The following is a 16,978-nucleotide window of genomic DNA, read 5'->3' on the forward strand; positions in this document are numbered from 1 at the left end:
CCATCGCAATCAGTCAGGAACAGAGTGCCAAGGCATGGCTGCAGCAGGACCGGCGATAACCGTCTAGAAAGAAGGCGCGATCAGCGACATCGCGTGCTTAGCGCTGCAACCCAAGGCTTTGGCCAGATTAAAGCAGGGAATCGCTGCTCAGGAACTGGTCAGCGCTGGCGATAACATGTCCGAGGTAGCATGCCAAGGACTGCGCCATTCTGCGCCATCTTAGCGGTGATGATAGAAGAGAGAAGAGAGAGAGAAGAGAAAAGAAGAAGAACAACAGAGACCGCAATACGAGCCCAGGCACGTGACATTGTATAGATTGAACACAACACAACAAAACAACTAATACAACTATTCACGACTTCATTCAGATCAATGATCAATCTGAATAACAACCTTGGCAAAATGCTTCTTCTCCTTCAACCTCCGGTACGCGTCCTTGGCCTCTGCAAGCTCAAACACCACATCGTCCACCGCCGGCACAAGGCCCTTTTCATCAATAAACTTCACCAACTCTCTAAACTGGCTGCGACTTCCAGCCAAAATTCCTCGGACGATGCAAGTATGCATCATGGCAGCGAACAGCGGCACAGGCTCCGCAGCACTGTCACCGACGCCTCCTGTCACAGAAAGAATTCCGTCCACGCGTACAGCAGCCAGGGCCTGAGGGAAAGTCTCGTTCCCGCCAATGTCAATGACAAAGTCAAAGCCTCTTCCGCCTGGAGTTAGGGCTCGCGCCTCTTCACCCCAGGTCTTTGGACTGGTGCGGTAGTTGACGACGTGGGATGCGCCCAGGGACTTGAGTCGGTTGGCCTTCTCGTCGGAGGATGTCGTGGCGACGACAGTGGCTCCTGCTGCGACAGCTACCTGTAGGACAGCTACGCTGACACCCCCAGTACCTTCAACAAGCACCCAAGAACCAGATCCTGCTTTTTTACTCTCCAGACCGAACAGAGCATTCCATGCCGTGAGGAATGTACATGGAAGGGTAGCCGCCGTCAACCAGTCCAGCGTCTTCGGAGCGTGAACGAGGCCGTTCTCAGTAAAGACAGCATGAGATCGCAGGGTCCCGTCGGGGCCTTGTCCGAGGCAGTCAATGGCGTCGGCGATCGCAGGGAGTGCGTCGTCTCCTCTTGCGTCAACGGATCTAGGTGAAGCGTGTGTTACGACGCGGTCTCCTGTGTGGAAGTCGCGGACAGCCGCTCCAACAGCTTCGACTATGCCGGCGCCGTCACAGCCGGGAATCACAGGTGGATTGATCGGTCCGTTGATACCCTGGAAGAGTCAGTATGCATTGCGATAGTGTTCGAGTGTGCGTACCATTGGGCCGGCAATCACCAGTTCGCGATAGTTCAGACTAGCAGCGTACAGTTTGACAAGGACTTCATTGGCAGCCAAGTCTTTTGCTGAGGGGATGCTGATACCCTGTTGGTATTCGAGGGACTTTTCGAAGCCTTCTTGGCCGGTAAGAATCCACTGTCTAGCCATAATTATAGTTTAGGTGAGGGTAATGAGATATGAAAGTATGGAAGATTTTAGGAGAATGTTTGTTGAGATACATCCTTGTTTCTGTGGACGAAGAAGCCCTTTATAGACTCCCCCAGGCAGCAGAAAACAGTCTCCTCATTCTCGTCCCATTCTCATTTTCCGTATTGGGGAAATCAATTTGACAATTTCCTCGATCTGAGTATGCGATAACATTATTCAGCACCGAAGGTTTCTCAGGTGGTGATGTTTTGACTGGGTCTGGGCTAACATCTCATTTACCCTTTTAGGAAAATCAGATTGCGCTTGAGCTGGGCTGCAGCCTGCAGTACTCCATTATTCCCCGCTAATCACCACCCATGACTACAATTGGCTACTCTATTTATCTTAACAATTGAGATCATTCTATGATTTTCTGTGCTTCTGCACCTCGATCAATATTTCTGGCAACATCCGAGTCCCGCTCGCCATGCCCATTTGTGGCGGCTCGCTTTATCTGACAAATTCATAGGCACTCTACCAGCATCCTATGGAGCCCTTGGCATGTGGCATCGCTTCTCCATTCTGTATCTCTCTCCACAGAGCCCTGAATCGTTCGGCCAGATCATCGTCTTCGCCACGCTCGAGACCCCATTCCAGCACACTCAATGGCTCAACCCAACCGCGGTTCTGCGTCCAGCGCACTGCTTCTGTCACTTTTTCCACAAACCAGGTCCTGACTGGGGACCCCTCTCCAGCAGCAATAGCCCCGATCATTAGCTGATACGAAGTAAAGTCCATGTATGCGCAGCGCCTGATTGGGAACCTGCATATAGCTTTCTTCAGCTGACCGGCCAGGAGTGTCAGGTGGGCACTTGTCTGAGACGGCCAGAGCACATAGAGGGCTATCTCAATTGCTCGTGCGGCGGCATCAACGTGGGGGGTGCCAGTGTCTCTCAGGGCACGCGTCTCGTAGTGAAGTCTGGCCAGTGGCTCCTCGATCTCCGTCGCAACCATTGTATCGTGCAGAGGCTGTCTATGGTGGGAGGCTATCACCTTGCGCAGCCGGATAACGCTTCTGCATATTTCGGATAACTCGGGGATTCTATGATCGTGATAGCCGGTCAATGCATCTGTAACGCTGGGATGCCACCCGCGCGGGAATCCAAAGACCCCATTGATCGAGTCCCTGGGGAATAGTCAGCCGTGCTCTCAAATTCCCTTAGTATTGGTAGCCACAAACTCAACAATCAGGTCAAGGAACCACGTAGGAAGACCAAGCGGGCTCTTCTTCTCGCGTTCTTTGATGATCTGTGCAAGACCCTCCGCGTGGACCTCCCAAACAATCGCATCCCTCGCCAGCGCCGCCCCAAACGCCATGGTCATGACGGCCCCTAGAACCCCATCTGGCTGCGACGCTATCGTCGACGTAATTCTCTGTTTAATCAAAGTTACAGCTATACAGCTGTGCTCGTCTGCTTTTGTTTGCCATGAGCTGTCGGGGGACCACTGTGAGATGGCGACGGCGAGCGTTGCTTGTGTAAGTGCGGGATCAGAGATGATGAGGTTGAACCAGGTTGCTTCGCTTAGGGTGCGTGCGCGGCAACTTCCTTCTATGAAGAGGAGGTTTTGGAGGTCGCGGACTAGAGCGTTAGTTCTATAGCATCCACTACATCAGGGGTCATATACGTACAGCCCGCGGCATCAATACTGCTTGTTCCAAACTCCACCAAGGATCTCGACTCTGTAGACTCTGTTACAGATGCAGTAGTCTTTTGTCTCTTTTTTCTTTGCTTCTTCTTTGCATTCTGCCCTGTCTCGGTTTCCCCGTCAGCAAGACGCTGACGTCTCTTGGCAAAGTTGGCTCTGGTGACATGGGCCCTCATCCGCTTGGATGCTGCTCCAGGCAGGAACGCCCCAGTGATATTGAGAAATGTAAGCTCTCCGGACTCCATGTTTTCAGACGTTCCAGTCGCACAATGTACTACATTTGACATCTGTAGCTGCGCGGGTGTCAGCAGTCAGCAGTCAGCTTGTTGGAGGCTAGCGGATTATTAATCCACTCCTGGCTGATTCTGAGTATATTACACTTTCGCTATGCCAATACGAGCACCTCTCAGTACTTTATCCTGAGGAGCATATTCTTGGTGTCTCGGTTGCTTAGAGGCCCCTTGTCCAGCGAGCCCTGTAGTCGCTTTGCAGCCTGAGGCATCAACGCATCTGCCTTTTCAGCGACCAGCAAGGCGCGTCAACGACTTAAAACATTGAGGGCAGTGAGAGCGAAAAATCATCCTCTTTCTGCTGTTCATTGGATGCGCAGCGTTATTCCACGTTCAAAAATGCTGCCTAGGCGCCAACGAAGTATGAAGCACAGCCATGATATGATGTCACGTTTCACTGTCTTACTGACATCGGCCAAGGCCCTTTTGGACCCTGAACTTAGATCTCATTCGGGTGAGATTTACAGAGTAAAGGTCTTGCGAGGTATAGCCTCCTCGTCTGCCGCATTTTGGAGGTGATCTTCCCCTGCGACCCATTGAACGGCCAGCAAGCCTCCCTTGCCCGACTCCACGTACGATTTGGCGACAGGAGCAATGCCACCTCCTACTGGACCCCGCAGGCGAGGGTTCTTCTTGTTGTTGGTTCTGGGGAATATGAGCCGCTCGGGAGTTGCTGCTGACGCTGTAGATCTTGGCTGATCGACTGATCGCTGCACTGCCCGCTGAGGCCCAAGGCAGGTGGTATCGGGCAGTGGTTGCGGTTGGTTATAAAGGGATATATAGATCTGCCCATGTCCATCGAAGTTACTTTCTCAGAGTTATCACTTGGATATACACCACATAATATACAACATAATTTAAGCCCTAATCAACTTCGATACTTCTACTTCGCCCACTATGGAAAACCCAGCAAGCATCAAATGGCGCTCTCACCGGGTTACGCTCTCCCTGCGCTTCGTCGCTTTCATCGCCTCCCTAGCCTCAGTGATCGCCTTTGGCTGGTCCCAGGGAAATCACGACGGAAATATAGTCGAGACCTCAGATCTAGGTAATCATGTTATCGCGCCTGTCACGGGGACGGTAAGCCGACCCCCCTCTCCCCTTACGCTTCAAACCCATCACAGTATCTAATTGCTACCGGATATAGATCGAATACACCCTAATCTGGTCCCTCATCATAATCCCCGTTGAACTCTCGACCCCAGTAACACTGCACCCCGCCCTCTCCGTGACATTCGACCTCCTTGCGTGGGCGGCGCCTCTTGTAACGGTGTGCATTTACCTTGCGCTGCATGAGCCTTATTATTCTGGCGATGGGTACTCGTGTGGGAATATGGCAGGTCGAGAATGTAACGGCAAGCAAGTTGCGAATGTTGAGCATTTCGGGACGGCGATGTTGTTTTTGGCTGTGTACGTCCCACATTCATCATAATGATGGTACCTTCTTGGGTCTTGCTAATGGTGTCTATAGGATTATTCACTTTACTCTCTTTGTTATGGCTTGTAGGGCTACGGATAATTTGAGGAAGGGTCAGCGTGGGGAGAAGAAGGTTGTTGGGGATGCGGCTTAGATGATTGTACGGATGACTTTGGAGATGATGATGCTTTTTGATGGTTATGTTAGATGATGATATGTCCTCTACAGCAGTATACTGCGACTTTAATGTTTAATGTCTAATATATAATGTCTAATACCTGATACTTCATGCTACTACTATCAAAGTGGTAATGCTCAGTCATAGATACTTTGGAATACATAGACCCTTCCAGAATATATATATCCACCACCGCAACAAAAACCCTACTTTGGTTCAAATTTTGCGGAGTTAAACCACTTTAGGCGTGCAACAACTATGGTAAAACCAAGCGATTGGCTATTTTAGATCTAGAGTCTGCTTCATCTCATGTCCAGAATCTCAACGCCATCCAGACTTCCAGCCACATTATTGTGTCGCGAATGTTCCATCGCCGCCCGCGGGAGCACCTACCGGTTTCGGACGCTGACTCGGTCCCGTCACTGCCCGTGTTTCACTCTTCACCACGAAGCCGTCGTTGCCACAAGGGAGGAATGTCTACGCCTTTAGCTGAAGTAGAATACTTTCTCCAACATCCCAAAGAGAACAGCATCCTCTACTCTGTACTAGGTATGTCTAACTAGTCTACAGAAGACCAAATCACGTGTGTCAGACTTCAGCAACAGACCCTGCCAGTCACATGACTGCTTACCAACCTGGGCCGGCAGAACTCCGGAGGACTCCGTGTCCGACATCGCCCGAGGAAGAGGGACCCGACAATTTGCCACTGTGCCCCACCAGCTGAGTAAACCTTAACTCCGCAGCAACTCCGCAGCCCCCACTAAAGCCTCAGGCATACACGCCAGGCACAAACAGCACGTGAGACTGGGCTGTTCCATGGTACCGAGGGATCTTTAGCGAGCAACCGGCAAAGGCAATCGATGGCGACGTGGGGTTTCTCCGCTATGTGTCATGGTTGGGTAGGTAAGGTTATTGTATGGATCTGGACTCTGGAGGCAAGGGACGTTCAAATTGATCTCGGTTCCAGACATGGTCTTGTTGTAGGTGAGGCGAGCACTGCGATGCAGAGTTTGCTGTGAAGCGGACGGACGAAGGAAGTCCGGCGGCCGAGGCGAGACTATGGGCGCTTTCGAGGGCCGACAGGTAGGGTTTTCCATGGCGTGGCTTTCTGGGTCTGCAAGGGGCGAGGTGCTGTCAGGTACGGCTGCTGCCAAGCGGTCGAACCATGGAGGATGCAATTGCTGCTCTACGCACTGTCTGAGGAAAAGAGTATTGAGTAGACTAAGATGCAGGAGTTCGAACGACAGAATTAAGGAAGGAGTCCATGTCGATGGCCTCGCAGCGCCGAGAAGCGTGGCATTCAGTATGAGGCTGTACCTCATAGACAAGAATCTTAATGCGACGGGATAGATTCAGCGATGCAATCTGACCGACCAGGAAATTAGCGTTCCGGCACAGTGCGCTTCCTAATTACCGCGTGTGCATGTTTGCTCCAGTCATTATGTGAAAATCTAGTTGAGTTCATAAGAATAGGATGCCGGCGCAGTGGTCTCGACTCTCCCTACCTCGATAGATGCGCCTAATACCATAACATCCCACTCATCAAACAACGAGGCACAAGTGATCTAAACAACAGAATACTCTCCGACTCGCCTCGACAATCTGTTTGTCTCGGAACATTCAAAGCCCGAATAAGTAGTTTGTCCTGCCCTCAACCTCTTGGAAAGGCGACTACCGACGCAGGTCCCCAAATAGAACGGCGGACCTGTGATATTTATTACCAGCCAAAGCAAATCTATTGTCTGGCTGCGCAAGGGCGGTCCGAGCTTTCCTGCTTTGCATTGATGGTCGGAGGCTTTGGCGAGTTTGATGCGTTGATCATGCGGTTGGGATCTCAATTCGCCAGTCGCATTGGGTTCAACAGGGCCCGGTTCATGCCGGCGATGATTATTTGTGGGGATTTGATCTGCGACTGCAGGAGCAGGAATTGGAGCATTGTATGCAGGTGTGCACTGATATTTATTGTTTGCGATGCTCGCGGTGTACATCTCCTGGTGCGGCGAACATGTCGAACGTGCACGACTTATGGATGCATGGGACTCAGGGGTAGGTAGTAGAGTCATATAAAAAGAAGATATTGTACCGAGTCTTGACTACACTGGTTGTTTGCAAAGTATTTAGGGAGGTATTCAAGATGTTAACCCCGTGGTATCTCCTTATCGCACTGGCCGTACTCGCGACGTCGCTGGCTCGCAGTGTCCCTCGAGCTACTTCACTCCCAGCCTGTACATCGCTCAACAGACGAAAGTCATGGTCTGCTACCTACTCTGACATTTAACCTTTTGTCACCAAACTAAGTTAACGACAGGAACGCGTTGACGAATGCCGAGCGAACCGGTGCGAGCCCAGCCTGCCCAGCCTGCCAACCCAGCCGCTAGCTAGATGGAAGCTAGCCCTCGTTCTGAACGCCACACCTTGGATAAGCTTATGCTGACGACGCGAGAGAACTATAGAGTATATCCGCGCCGAGAAATGCCTGATGAACCACGCCGAACTCCTCGGGACCGTACCGGACGCGCAAAACTTGTGGGATGAAATGCATTACTTGCATATTTCGCAGGGTGCGTCAGTGCATTATGTCGGGCACTTTCTCCCCTGGCACCGCTATCTCGTTCGCACGCATGAGGTCCTACTGCAAAGGATTTGTGGGTATACCGGGGCGCAGCCGTACTGGGATGAGCTGAGCGATTATGAGAGTGGTCCGTTGGAGGAAGCGACGATCTTTGATACGGATGTTGGTTTTGGGGGGAATGGCGTAGGAGGTACGTACATACTTTCTTTATCTACGGAGTATATCATGATATGATATTACAGAGTATAGCTGGCTCCATCTGTTCATTTAAGATTGGATCCACAGATTAGGGTGCGATAAGGGTGGGTTCAGGTGCAGGATTGCTAACATGTTTACTTTTTCTCGTTACGTCGGTGGTGACAGACGACCATTGTGTGCGCGATGGTCCGTTCGCCAATACAACGCTGCATATCCGAGCGCGGGCGGAGAATGCCGACTACTGCCTCAGTCGCGGGTTCAGCCAGGAGAACTTTGGGTGGGCGAATGCGAGCAATATTGCGCAGTGTTTTGAGTTGCCGGAGTATAGGGATGCCTGGGCTTGCTACAACATGTACCCACATTCAGCCGGGCACGCGGCGGTTGGCGGCGTGGTTAGTCCTCTACTACTCTACTCGCTGCATGAAACGGCCCCATATACTAGTCGTGTCAATTTCCTGATCAGGGCAATAGTTTCATGCTACCGTCTTTTCTTGGCAACTGATACTGACATGATGGTATTACTTGTAGATGTTCGATCCGACCGAGAGCAATGGCGACCCTCTGTTCTACGTGCACCATGCGTACCTGGACCGGCTGTGGTGGCAGTGGCAACGCGCTGATCTGCCCACGCGGTTGTCTGACATGGGCGGGCCCAACGTACCGCCGCAGGAAATCCTCGACCTGGCAGGAATCCGGGCACCGGGCAAAGGCGAAGGAATCAACGATGGCGATCCCGGGAATGAGACGACGCTGGAGCATGTGCTGGGGATGAACGGGCTGGTGCCGGATGTTACGGTTGCGGACGTGATGGAGTTGGAGGGGGAAGTTATTTGCGCGGAGTATCTTTAGTCTCTTTAGCTTTTACAGAGAGTCTTTAATCTTTAGCTGGATTATTTCCCCAGATAACTGCGCCGATCTTAGCAATAGTAATTCGCATGACAACAGTGGTGTGTTATCGGTGATGCCATCGTGCGGTTCGTGTAACTTCCAGAACGCCGAGCCACCCGAGCCTAGCTTGAAGCGGTTAGACTGAGATGGCGGGGAATGTGATTGGGCGACGATCTCGATAAGCCCCTCGAACGCGGCCTGCCAAGCCCACGCCACAAGTCTTGTTAGTCACAGAAACTCTATTCCCGCCAATGAGATTATGGACACCATCCTTCCTGATCGGGGTGACAAAATCCGGCAGCAGTTTCCACAGAACCCACTTATTCCACTCACCCACAACGTTGCACTCATTCTTAACCTTCTTGTTGAGTTCTTTAATCCTCTCTTCTCCCACTTTCTTCCTTCAACACTCCGGTTCTCTCTCGAGTCTCTCCTCTTCAACCCCAGAGATCTCCCCCAGAGACACCGGCAGACTCCTCAACACCATAAACTCTCCGCCATCATGTCCTCCACCAGCATCTCAGACTCCGAGGCCAAGAAGGGCCAAATGTCCCCGCCGGAGAAGCAGGACAACCTCCCCCAGTACGATGGCGACCTCGTGGCCGAGATGAGCGAGCGTGAGCGTCACGTCTACGAGCACGGTGTCGAGAAGTTCAACCGTCTGGGCTGGAAGCGTCTGACCATTGTCCTCATCGTCGAGGCCATTGCCCTCGGTTCGCTCTCGCTCCCCTCCACTTTTGCTACACTGGGAATGGTTGCTGGCGTCATCTGTACCGTCGGTCTCGGTCTGCTCGCCATCTACACTTCCTACGTTGTTGGTCAGGTCAAGCTCAAGTTCCCTCTTGTTCACCACTACCCGGATGCCGGAAAGCTGCTGTTTGGCCGTGTCGGTTACGAGATTGTCAACTTCATGCTCATCTTCCAGCTGCTCTTCTTGACCGCCTCTCACACCTTGACCGGCGCCATTGCATGGCTCAACATCACCGAGAGCAACATCTGTTCTATCATCTTTGCTGTTGTCTCCGCCATCATCCTCTTCCTGCTGGCTGTCCCCCCCAGTTTCACCGAGATGGCCGTCCTCGGTTACATTGACTTTGCCTCCATCATCATCGCCATCGGTATCACCATCATCGCCACTGGTGTCGAGAGCTCCCAACAGCCTGGTGGTCTGGCCGCTGTCGAATGGTCCGCCTGGCCCAAGGAGGGCATTGAGTTCAAGGACGCCTTTATCGCCATGACCAACATCATCTTCGCCTACAGTTTCGCCATGTGCCAGTTCTCTTTCATGGACGAGATGCACACCCCTAGCGATTACGTCAAGTCGATCTGGGCTCTCGGCCTGACTGAGATCTTCATCTACACTGTCACCGGAGCCATCGTCTACGCCTTTGTTGGCCAGGACGTCGGTAGCCCTGCTCTTCTGTCGGCCGGTCACACTATGAGCCGCATTGCTTTTGGTGTCGCTCTGCCCGTCATCTTCATCAGTGGATCCATCAACACCGTCGTCGCTGGTCGTGTCGTCCACGGCCGTATCTTCAAGGACTCACCCATTCGCTTCATCAACACCAAGATGGGCTGGATCACCTGGTTGTCCATCATTGCTGTCGGCACCGTCATTGCTTTCATCATCGCCGAGGTCATCCCCTTCTTCAATGACTTGCTCTCCATCTCCTCCTCCCTCTTCATCTCCGGCTTCACCTTCTACTTCCCTGCGCTCATGTGGTTCATGCTCATCCGTGAGGGCCGCTGGAACGAGCCGCGCAACATTGCTCTGGGAGCATTGAACGCGCTTTGCTTTGTCATTGGTGTTGTTACTCTTGTGGCTGGTACCTACTCGAGTATTGCGGATATTGTAAGTTGTCTGGATCTCTACTTCATCGTCGCATATACTAATAGTGTTTCAGGTCGACAAGTATGCTTCGGGATCAGTTCGCGGCGTTTTCAGCTGCGCAAACCCTTCATCGGCATAATCATTCTTTGCATTTACTGTACGAGTCATAGCGCGCGTTGCATTCAGCATTCTCCAGGTAGTTCCGGAGTTCTCTTCACGTACATTTTTCAGCAGGCTGCCGGCCCAGAGTGTATAGTACCGCATTTCAATTCTCATACAATTCATTTCACTCCAGCGGTAAATAAACGAGACATGACAATTTCATTACTTTCAATTAAAAACTAAGTAAAGAGCGATCTATATATCGTATATCATTATAGGTCGTTAACCAAAATGCTTTTAACCAAAACCAACCAGCAAGGAGAGTTACCCAACGATGTCCTCTCTAGAAATCCCACTCCGCTCACACATCCCCCTGAAAACACCGTTCAGATCCCACAGGTTCACTGGGGTATCCATCTCCGCGATCCCACCCGCATCCATAACAACAATCCGATCATAGTTGATGATCGTCCTCAGCCGATGCGCAATACAAAGTAGTGTCTTCCCGCTGAATCCCCGTGCCATGGTCTCTTGGATGCGCTGGTCCGTCGCAAAGTCCACGGAGGACGTCGCTTCATCGCAGATGATGATCTGGGCGTTTCGAACAAGGGCGCGGGCGAGAGCCATGAGTTGGCGCTGGCCGAGGGAGAATGTGAGACCTTCTTCGTCGACGGGGGTGTCCAGTGTCAGTTTCGTCGATGATTGGGTTTGAGCTTCGTCGTCTGAGGAGGGTGAATCGGTTAGATGCGCTTTTCTCAATGCGTCCCATAGTTCCAGGTCGGAGTGCTCGTTGAAGGGGTCGAGATTTGAGCGGATTGAGCCGCGGAAGAGAGTCGGGTCCTGCGGGATGATTGCTAATCGGCTTCGGAGATCTTGTAGGCCGACGGTTGATATATCGATGTCGTCGATTGTTATGCTTCCACTACTTAATTCGGTGAGGCGGAAGAGGGCGGACATGATGCTTGATTTTCCTGCTCCGGTCCGACCAACTATACCGATTCGTTCGCCGGCTGATATGGACATGCTTAGATTCCTCAGGACGAGGGGGAGCCCCTCTCGATACCGCATCGCGACGTTGGAGAAGGTGATTTGACCTTTTTCAGGCCAGGTTGACGGTACAGGAGCAGCGTGGAGGGGAGCCTCTTCTTCGAGTTCCGTGCCGTAGTAGTGTACGCGTTCGGTGGCGTTCATGTTGTTCTCGACTTCGGCGAGTTGGCGGACTGTGAATTGAAGCATCTGGGCGATCGCGAGGATGTAACTGAGGACGAGACCTGAGATACTGGGCGAGACGTCAAAGCGGGAGGTCACGACTAGTACGCCAGTGACGAAGACCAGAAGGACGGCGAGTCCGTCCAGACGAACGCTGAGCCACCGCTGGTTGGAGAACGTCAGGAAATAAGCGCCGTTCATGAGATCGATGGCGTCGCGCAGACTACCCCGGAATTGATCCTGGACTCCGTATGCGCGAATCGATGCAGTACCCGTGATCGCCTCGCTAAAGCGCGCGTAGACGGTCGAGCGGAGGATGGACTCGTGGCGCTTCATTTCTCGCGCCGAAGCGCGGTAGTAGTTTGCTGCCATCAGGAAGAGAAGGAATAAAGGACCCAACGCGATCGCGAAGTAGTGGTAGAAGACAATGATGAGAATCATGATTGAGATGATCATTGTGATGGTGATGCTGTACATGCGCATTGCATCGCAGAGCTCGTTGTCCATGACTTGAATGTCCTTGGAGAAGCGGTTCGTGATGCGTCCGAGAGGCGTCGTGTCGAAGAAGGACATGGGTGCGCGGAGGACGCGGGTCATGGCGGATTGGAGCATCGACTTGCTGGCGTTTGTGCCGGCGGTCGTCATGTACGTGGAGAAGGTGAACATTATCAGGGCGGATGAGGCGCCGAGCCCTGCGTAGATGCCGATGTATTGCCCTGTTGAGAGGCTGGGATAGTGGTCTGAGGTCCAGTAGGAGAGCCAGAGGTTCGTCCAGACGTTGACGACGTTGGCGAGGGCGAGCAGCGAGAGAATGCCGACCGCATTGAAGTAGCTGCCCGAGGCGCGGACATATGCTTTCCAGACGGCCCATCCGACTGAGTCGGTCGCTTTTTCTTCTTGTTGCATCAAGGCTGTGCCGGTTGCTGGTTTGTTGGGTGTTTTGGCCTGCTTCTCAGTTTCCTCTTCGACGATTTCGGCGGCTTCTTCGACGTCTTCTTTGGAGTCTTGCGACGCCGTGGACATGAGCTGCTTGAAGACTTCATTGTCGCGCGAGAGCTCGTCAAATGTCCCTACGGCATGAATGCCACCTTCGTCCATGACAACGATCCGATCGCAACGACTGAGGACGTGGAGTTGATGCGTCGCAAGGATGCGACAGCGTCCTCTCAGCAACCCGCAAATCGCCTTATCCATGATATGTCGTCCGACATGAGCATCGACCGCCGACAGGGGATCATCAAGAAGAACAAGTTCGGCGTTGAAATAGATCGCTCGGGCGATGTTGAGGCGTTGCTTCTGGCCGCCAGAGATGGTAATTCCCCGTTCGCCGATCTCGGTCGCATCGCCGTGGGGAAGGATCTCGAGGTCGGGCTTCAACGCGCACGCATCAATGACTTGATCGTACCATTCTTCGTCGTAGTCTTTGCCGAAGAGAATATTGCTGCGTAGGGATGCATTTTGAATCCAGGTGTATTGGGGGCAGAATGCGCGCGATGTGCTCAGGGAGACGGCGCCGTCAGTAAGTCGCATATCACCAGCGAGCGCAGATAGCAGGGAACTCTTTCCAGATCCCACGGTACCAATGACAGCAATCAATTCATCCCGCTGTATATCCAAATTCAAGTCGCGTAGCTGAAAGGGCTCACCGGGCTTGGTAGAGTCGTCGTTGGGTTTCTCGGATGGCGTTAATTCTGGGCCAGTCTTCTTCTCTGCTTGATCGGCCTCTTTGTCTGCCGCCAGACGCTCCCAAGTGAACGAAGCAGACTCCATCTTGACGGCCTCTGTCATGTTCTCGTCGCGATGGATATCCTCCTTCTGCTCCTCCGCGACAATGAATTCTTGAATTCGATTCAGTGCAGTCCAAGCGTCGGTGATCTGGCCAAGAACCAGTGGTAGCAGATTCAACGGCATCCGCAGCGAGTTGAACAGTGCTAGCGACGAGAAGATTGGCGCTGGATCGAGGGAGTGGTTTGTGAGGGCATAGGTGATGAACGCCAGCATCGACGCAAACACGGGAATGGACATGGAGACACACAGAATGGCATTGCGTACGGCCAGAAGCGTCTGGATCGATCGGATTTCTCGTGTGCGAATCTCCTTGAGTCGGTCCAGGAAACTGCTTTCCCAGCCAAAGAACTTGACGAACCGGACGCCTTGAAGAATTTCTTGGGTCAGCGAAACGCGTTGGTCGGTCAGCTTGTTGATGCTCCGGCGTCGCTTGAACAAGAAGCGCACGGCATAGGTGAGTAGCGGGATACCGATGACCAGCAGCGCATAACCGGCGAGTGCGCTGTAGGTCAGGTTGACGAGTAACAGAACGAGAGTGACGATAATAGAGATGGGCGCGGTCCATGAGATGTGGAACATTCCGCAAGCCAGATTGATGCGATCGACATCAATACTCATCAACGCCACGATGCGACCGTTACCCCATCCCTTGCCATCGCCCAAGCCCGCACCGGGCTGCTTCAGCGCCTTGTCCTTGGCCGCTGTCAGCTCCTTGACCCTCTCCTGCTCCTCCGGCGATGGAGCGGTGCCTGCCTTGGCGCGACCGGAGAGTTTCATGGCCTTGTTGAAGATGTTGAGGATCAAAACAGCGCGGACCTGGCCACCGACAATCTGGCCCCGATAGAGGAACTGGTTTGTGCACAGACTCTGCAGGGCCTGCATCAAGGTGATACCGACGGCAAAGCCCATGCCGCGACCGATATGCGGGACGGGAGCCCCGGAATGCTGCGCAACATAGGCCTCGGTCGCAAAGGCAATCAGATAACGAGTCAAGTACGGGGCAAAGACCATCAGCAGCGAACTAAGCAGCTGGCAGATACCGCCGAGGATGAATTCGAAACGGAAAGTGTCGTACAGGGCCCAGAAGAGCGGTCGCTTCGCGCCGGCATTTGTCCGTTTCTCCAGGGCATCCTCGAGGCGTGCTGATAGTCGGTCAACTTCTCTGTCGGGGTTGACAGTCCAAATGTCTTGCAACTCCAAGGGGCGTAGATAGCCAACCTGTGGGGTCAGCACTCAGATTGGTAATAAGCCGAGGCAGAAGCTTACCTTCATCAACGGGGACATCCATTGGAAATAGGCCAGGCTGAGAAAAGAAGCGCCATACTCACGGGAGGCAGAGCGCTCAGCAGGCACGGGGGGGATCTTCTGCAGGCGCAAAGGATTGAGGCTGCGGCGTTGGTGGTGAGGCTTTGGATCGGCGCATTCGGTGGTCTCTGCGCTGGTGGACTCGGACTGGGCCTCATGCTTGGCCATCTTAGTCGCTTTGTCGAACACGGGAGTTCTGCATGTCCGCAGAGGAAGAGAAGTCAAGAAACACAGGGAGATAAGAGAAAAGACAAAAGACGCGAGAGAGAGAGAGAGAAAGAAGGGGACTGGAGAAGAGAAGGAGAAGGAGGATCGGCACTATCGGCGTTAAGATGCCGACTGCCGGTGAGTCAGCTGCACAGCACAAGCATTATAACGGTTATGCCAAGCTCTATAAGCTGGAGCCTGATTCCCTTGGTAAAGTATCAGGATAAAGAAATAGATCTTGTACGACTGTGGGGATGTGAACCAGTCTGGGACAAATTCTGCGAGCCATGACAGTAATCCAATCATGCTTATTGGTGGCTAAGTCTAGATCAGATTAAGATGCTGACTAGATAAACCAGTATAGCTGACTAACTCAGTAGTTGGAGAAACAGTGCTTCTTCTTCCTTAAATATAAGGATGGTCTTGCTGACGTCTCTATGCCGTTTGGACCTGTTGTCTGATAATCCTCTGTCCAGTCTCTGTAATATGCTGGCTGCTAAACACACAAACAATTTAGCCACCCGATCTCTGATTGAGACTTTGTCACTAGTTTAGACTCATGTCCACATCACCTTCATGTCTATTTTGCCCGCGTAAGGCCCTCTGCCAAGTTCAGTAGTCGCCTTAAATATCAACAAGATAGCATGACGCCCGCGCTCACTCCAGCGGCCCAGCATCATACAAGGAACTGGTCCAACGCCAAGTACTAGTTAGAGCCACTATCATCTCGGGGATAGATTAAAATGAAAGAAAAAAAAAAAAAAAGAGAGAGAGAGAGAGAGAAGGAACAAAAAGAAGGGATGAAAAGAAGCTCAGACTCCCGCAAAAGAGATATACCGACACAATGACTCGTTGAGTTTTCAAAGCAGCATCATAGGCGGCACTAATGCTTTGGAAATGCCGTTGTTCCACGAGAATTCCTTTTTCTAAGACGGATTGGGGTTTCAGGATATCTGTCTAAGAGGTCAACATGTGATTGAGGTCAGAGATCGTAGGGACGTACAGTGCCGTTGCTTGAAAGGGCCCGGTCAATTTGATGAAGAGCAGACGCAGGTTATACAGGCTGCGTTGTATAGCGAGAGGCTTAGCTAAGATATCCAACGGTGACAGAGAAGATAAGATTTTGTGAGTCGATCCGAGAATTATCTTGTTGTTGTATACATCCTAGGAACACTCAAACCGCGTATCTCCTTACAAAGCCAAGGAGGTGCTTTGCATGCAGCATCTGGCAGAAACCACGTCGGTCGAAGAAAAAACAATCGACCCTATGTTTCCAGACGTTGACTATGACGAAGCAGCAGAGGCAAACAGTGCTGCTCAGGTAGCTCAAACCCTCGACAACGCTGGTGTGGACAATGTCTCCTCCGGCTGTGCTGCCGCCGTCCTTGTCAACGATTTTGAGCATTCCCGGTATGTAGTAGTGTCTCCTGCTATAATGATCACGGCTAACTCATTGTGACCTAGGAGTTTGACTTCATTGTGCCCGACTCGGACGTAACGAGGGCGATTGAAACTCTCGTTGCCAGAGGATATGATCTTTGCGAGGACTCTGACTGTCCAAAGTTCCAGGAAAACCGCTGGTCAAGGTACCCTTTCATGCGGCTGGCTTGGAACCGAACAAGACTTGGTGGAGCAGCCCATTTCTACCTCGAGCCCTGTGGCAATCCACTGACGCTGTATAAAAAGTCAGAGCTGCTTTGGTGGCTACCAGACTTCTCGTGGGAGAGTCCCTACTTGATGTCCTCGAGTGAATGCGGGCTCTCGCTGTGGGATGAGCTGTACCCCATTAGGGTCCCAACTCAGCGTGCTTTTCTGGAAGCTT

General features: G+C 52.4%; 5 protein-coding genes across 5 annotated transcripts; 2 read left to right on the forward strand and 3 right to left on the reverse strand.

Annotated features, from left to right (window-relative positions):
• Positions 1 to 246: 246 nt before the first annotated feature.
• On the reverse strand, positions 247 to 1,529 carry BDV14DRAFT_209782 (zinc-dependent alcohol dehydrogenase family protein). Its single transcript, XM_073775736.1, has 2 exons — positions 1,318 to 1,529; positions 247 to 1,272 (listed from the first exon to the last, which is right to left on the reverse strand). Exons 1-2 carry the CDS (start codon positions 1,483 to 1,485, stop codon positions 370 to 372), a joined length of 1,071 nt encoding a protein of 356 aa, XP_073626661.1. The 5' UTR covers positions 1,486 to 1,529; the 3' UTR covers positions 247 to 369.
• Positions 1,530 to 1,911: 382 nt separating this feature from the next.
• BDV14DRAFT_83800 (uncharacterized protein) lies at positions 1,912 to 3,449 on the reverse strand. The gene is made up of 3 exons (XM_073777646.1): positions 3,155 to 3,449; positions 2,705 to 3,104; positions 1,912 to 2,650 (listed from the first exon to the last, which is right to left on the reverse strand). Exons 1-3 carry the CDS (start codon positions 3,414 to 3,416, stop codon positions 1,999 to 2,001), a joined length of 1,314 nt encoding a protein of 437 aa, XP_073626662.1. The 5' UTR covers positions 3,417 to 3,449; the 3' UTR covers positions 1,912 to 1,998.
• An 809-nt stretch (positions 3,450 to 4,258) lies between these two features.
• On the forward strand, positions 4,259 to 5,121 carry BDV14DRAFT_176188 (uncharacterized protein). The gene is made up of 3 exons (XM_073769224.1): positions 4,259 to 4,541; positions 4,609 to 4,871; positions 4,933 to 5,121. The coding sequence occupies exons 1-3, from the start codon at positions 4,359 to 4,361 to the stop codon at positions 5,030 to 5,032; spliced, it is 546 nt and encodes a 181-aa protein (XP_073626663.1). The 5' UTR covers positions 4,259 to 4,358; the 3' UTR covers positions 5,033 to 5,121.
• A 2,069-nt stretch (positions 5,122 to 7,190) lies between these two features.
• On the forward strand, positions 7,191 to 10,684 carry BDV14DRAFT_209784 (putative amino acid transporter; the record flags this gene model as incomplete). The annotated part of the gene is made up of 8 exons (XM_073775737.1): positions 7,191 to 7,309; positions 7,365 to 7,393; positions 7,510 to 7,818; positions 7,992 to 8,218; positions 8,355 to 8,665; positions 8,971 to 9,054; positions 9,231 to 10,566; positions 10,619 to 10,684. 8 exons carry the CDS (start codon positions 7,191 to 7,193, stop codon positions 10,682 to 10,684), a joined length of 2,481 nt encoding a protein of 826 aa, XP_073626664.1.
• Positions 10,685 to 10,885: 201 nt separating this feature from the next.
• BDV14DRAFT_83835 (ATP-binding cassette transporter YOR1) lies at positions 10,886 to 15,226 on the reverse strand. Its single transcript, XM_073777647.1, has 2 exons — positions 14,911 to 15,226; positions 10,886 to 14,862 (listed from the first exon to the last, which is right to left on the reverse strand). Exons 1-2 carry the CDS (start codon positions 15,115 to 15,117, stop codon positions 10,972 to 10,974), a joined length of 4,098 nt encoding a protein of 1,365 aa, XP_073626665.1. The 5' UTR covers positions 15,118 to 15,226; the 3' UTR covers positions 10,886 to 10,971.
• Positions 15,227 to 16,978: the final 1,752 nt, after the last annotated feature.

This window comes from Aspergillus stella-maris, assembly GCF_047715825.1.
Source record: "Aspergillus stella-maris strain CBS 113639 unplaced genomic scaffold BDV14scaffold_39, whole genome shotgun sequence".
In the NCBI taxonomy this organism is placed as follows: domain Eukaryota; kingdom Fungi; phylum Ascomycota; class Eurotiomycetes; order Eurotiales; family Aspergillaceae; genus Aspergillus; species Aspergillus stella-maris.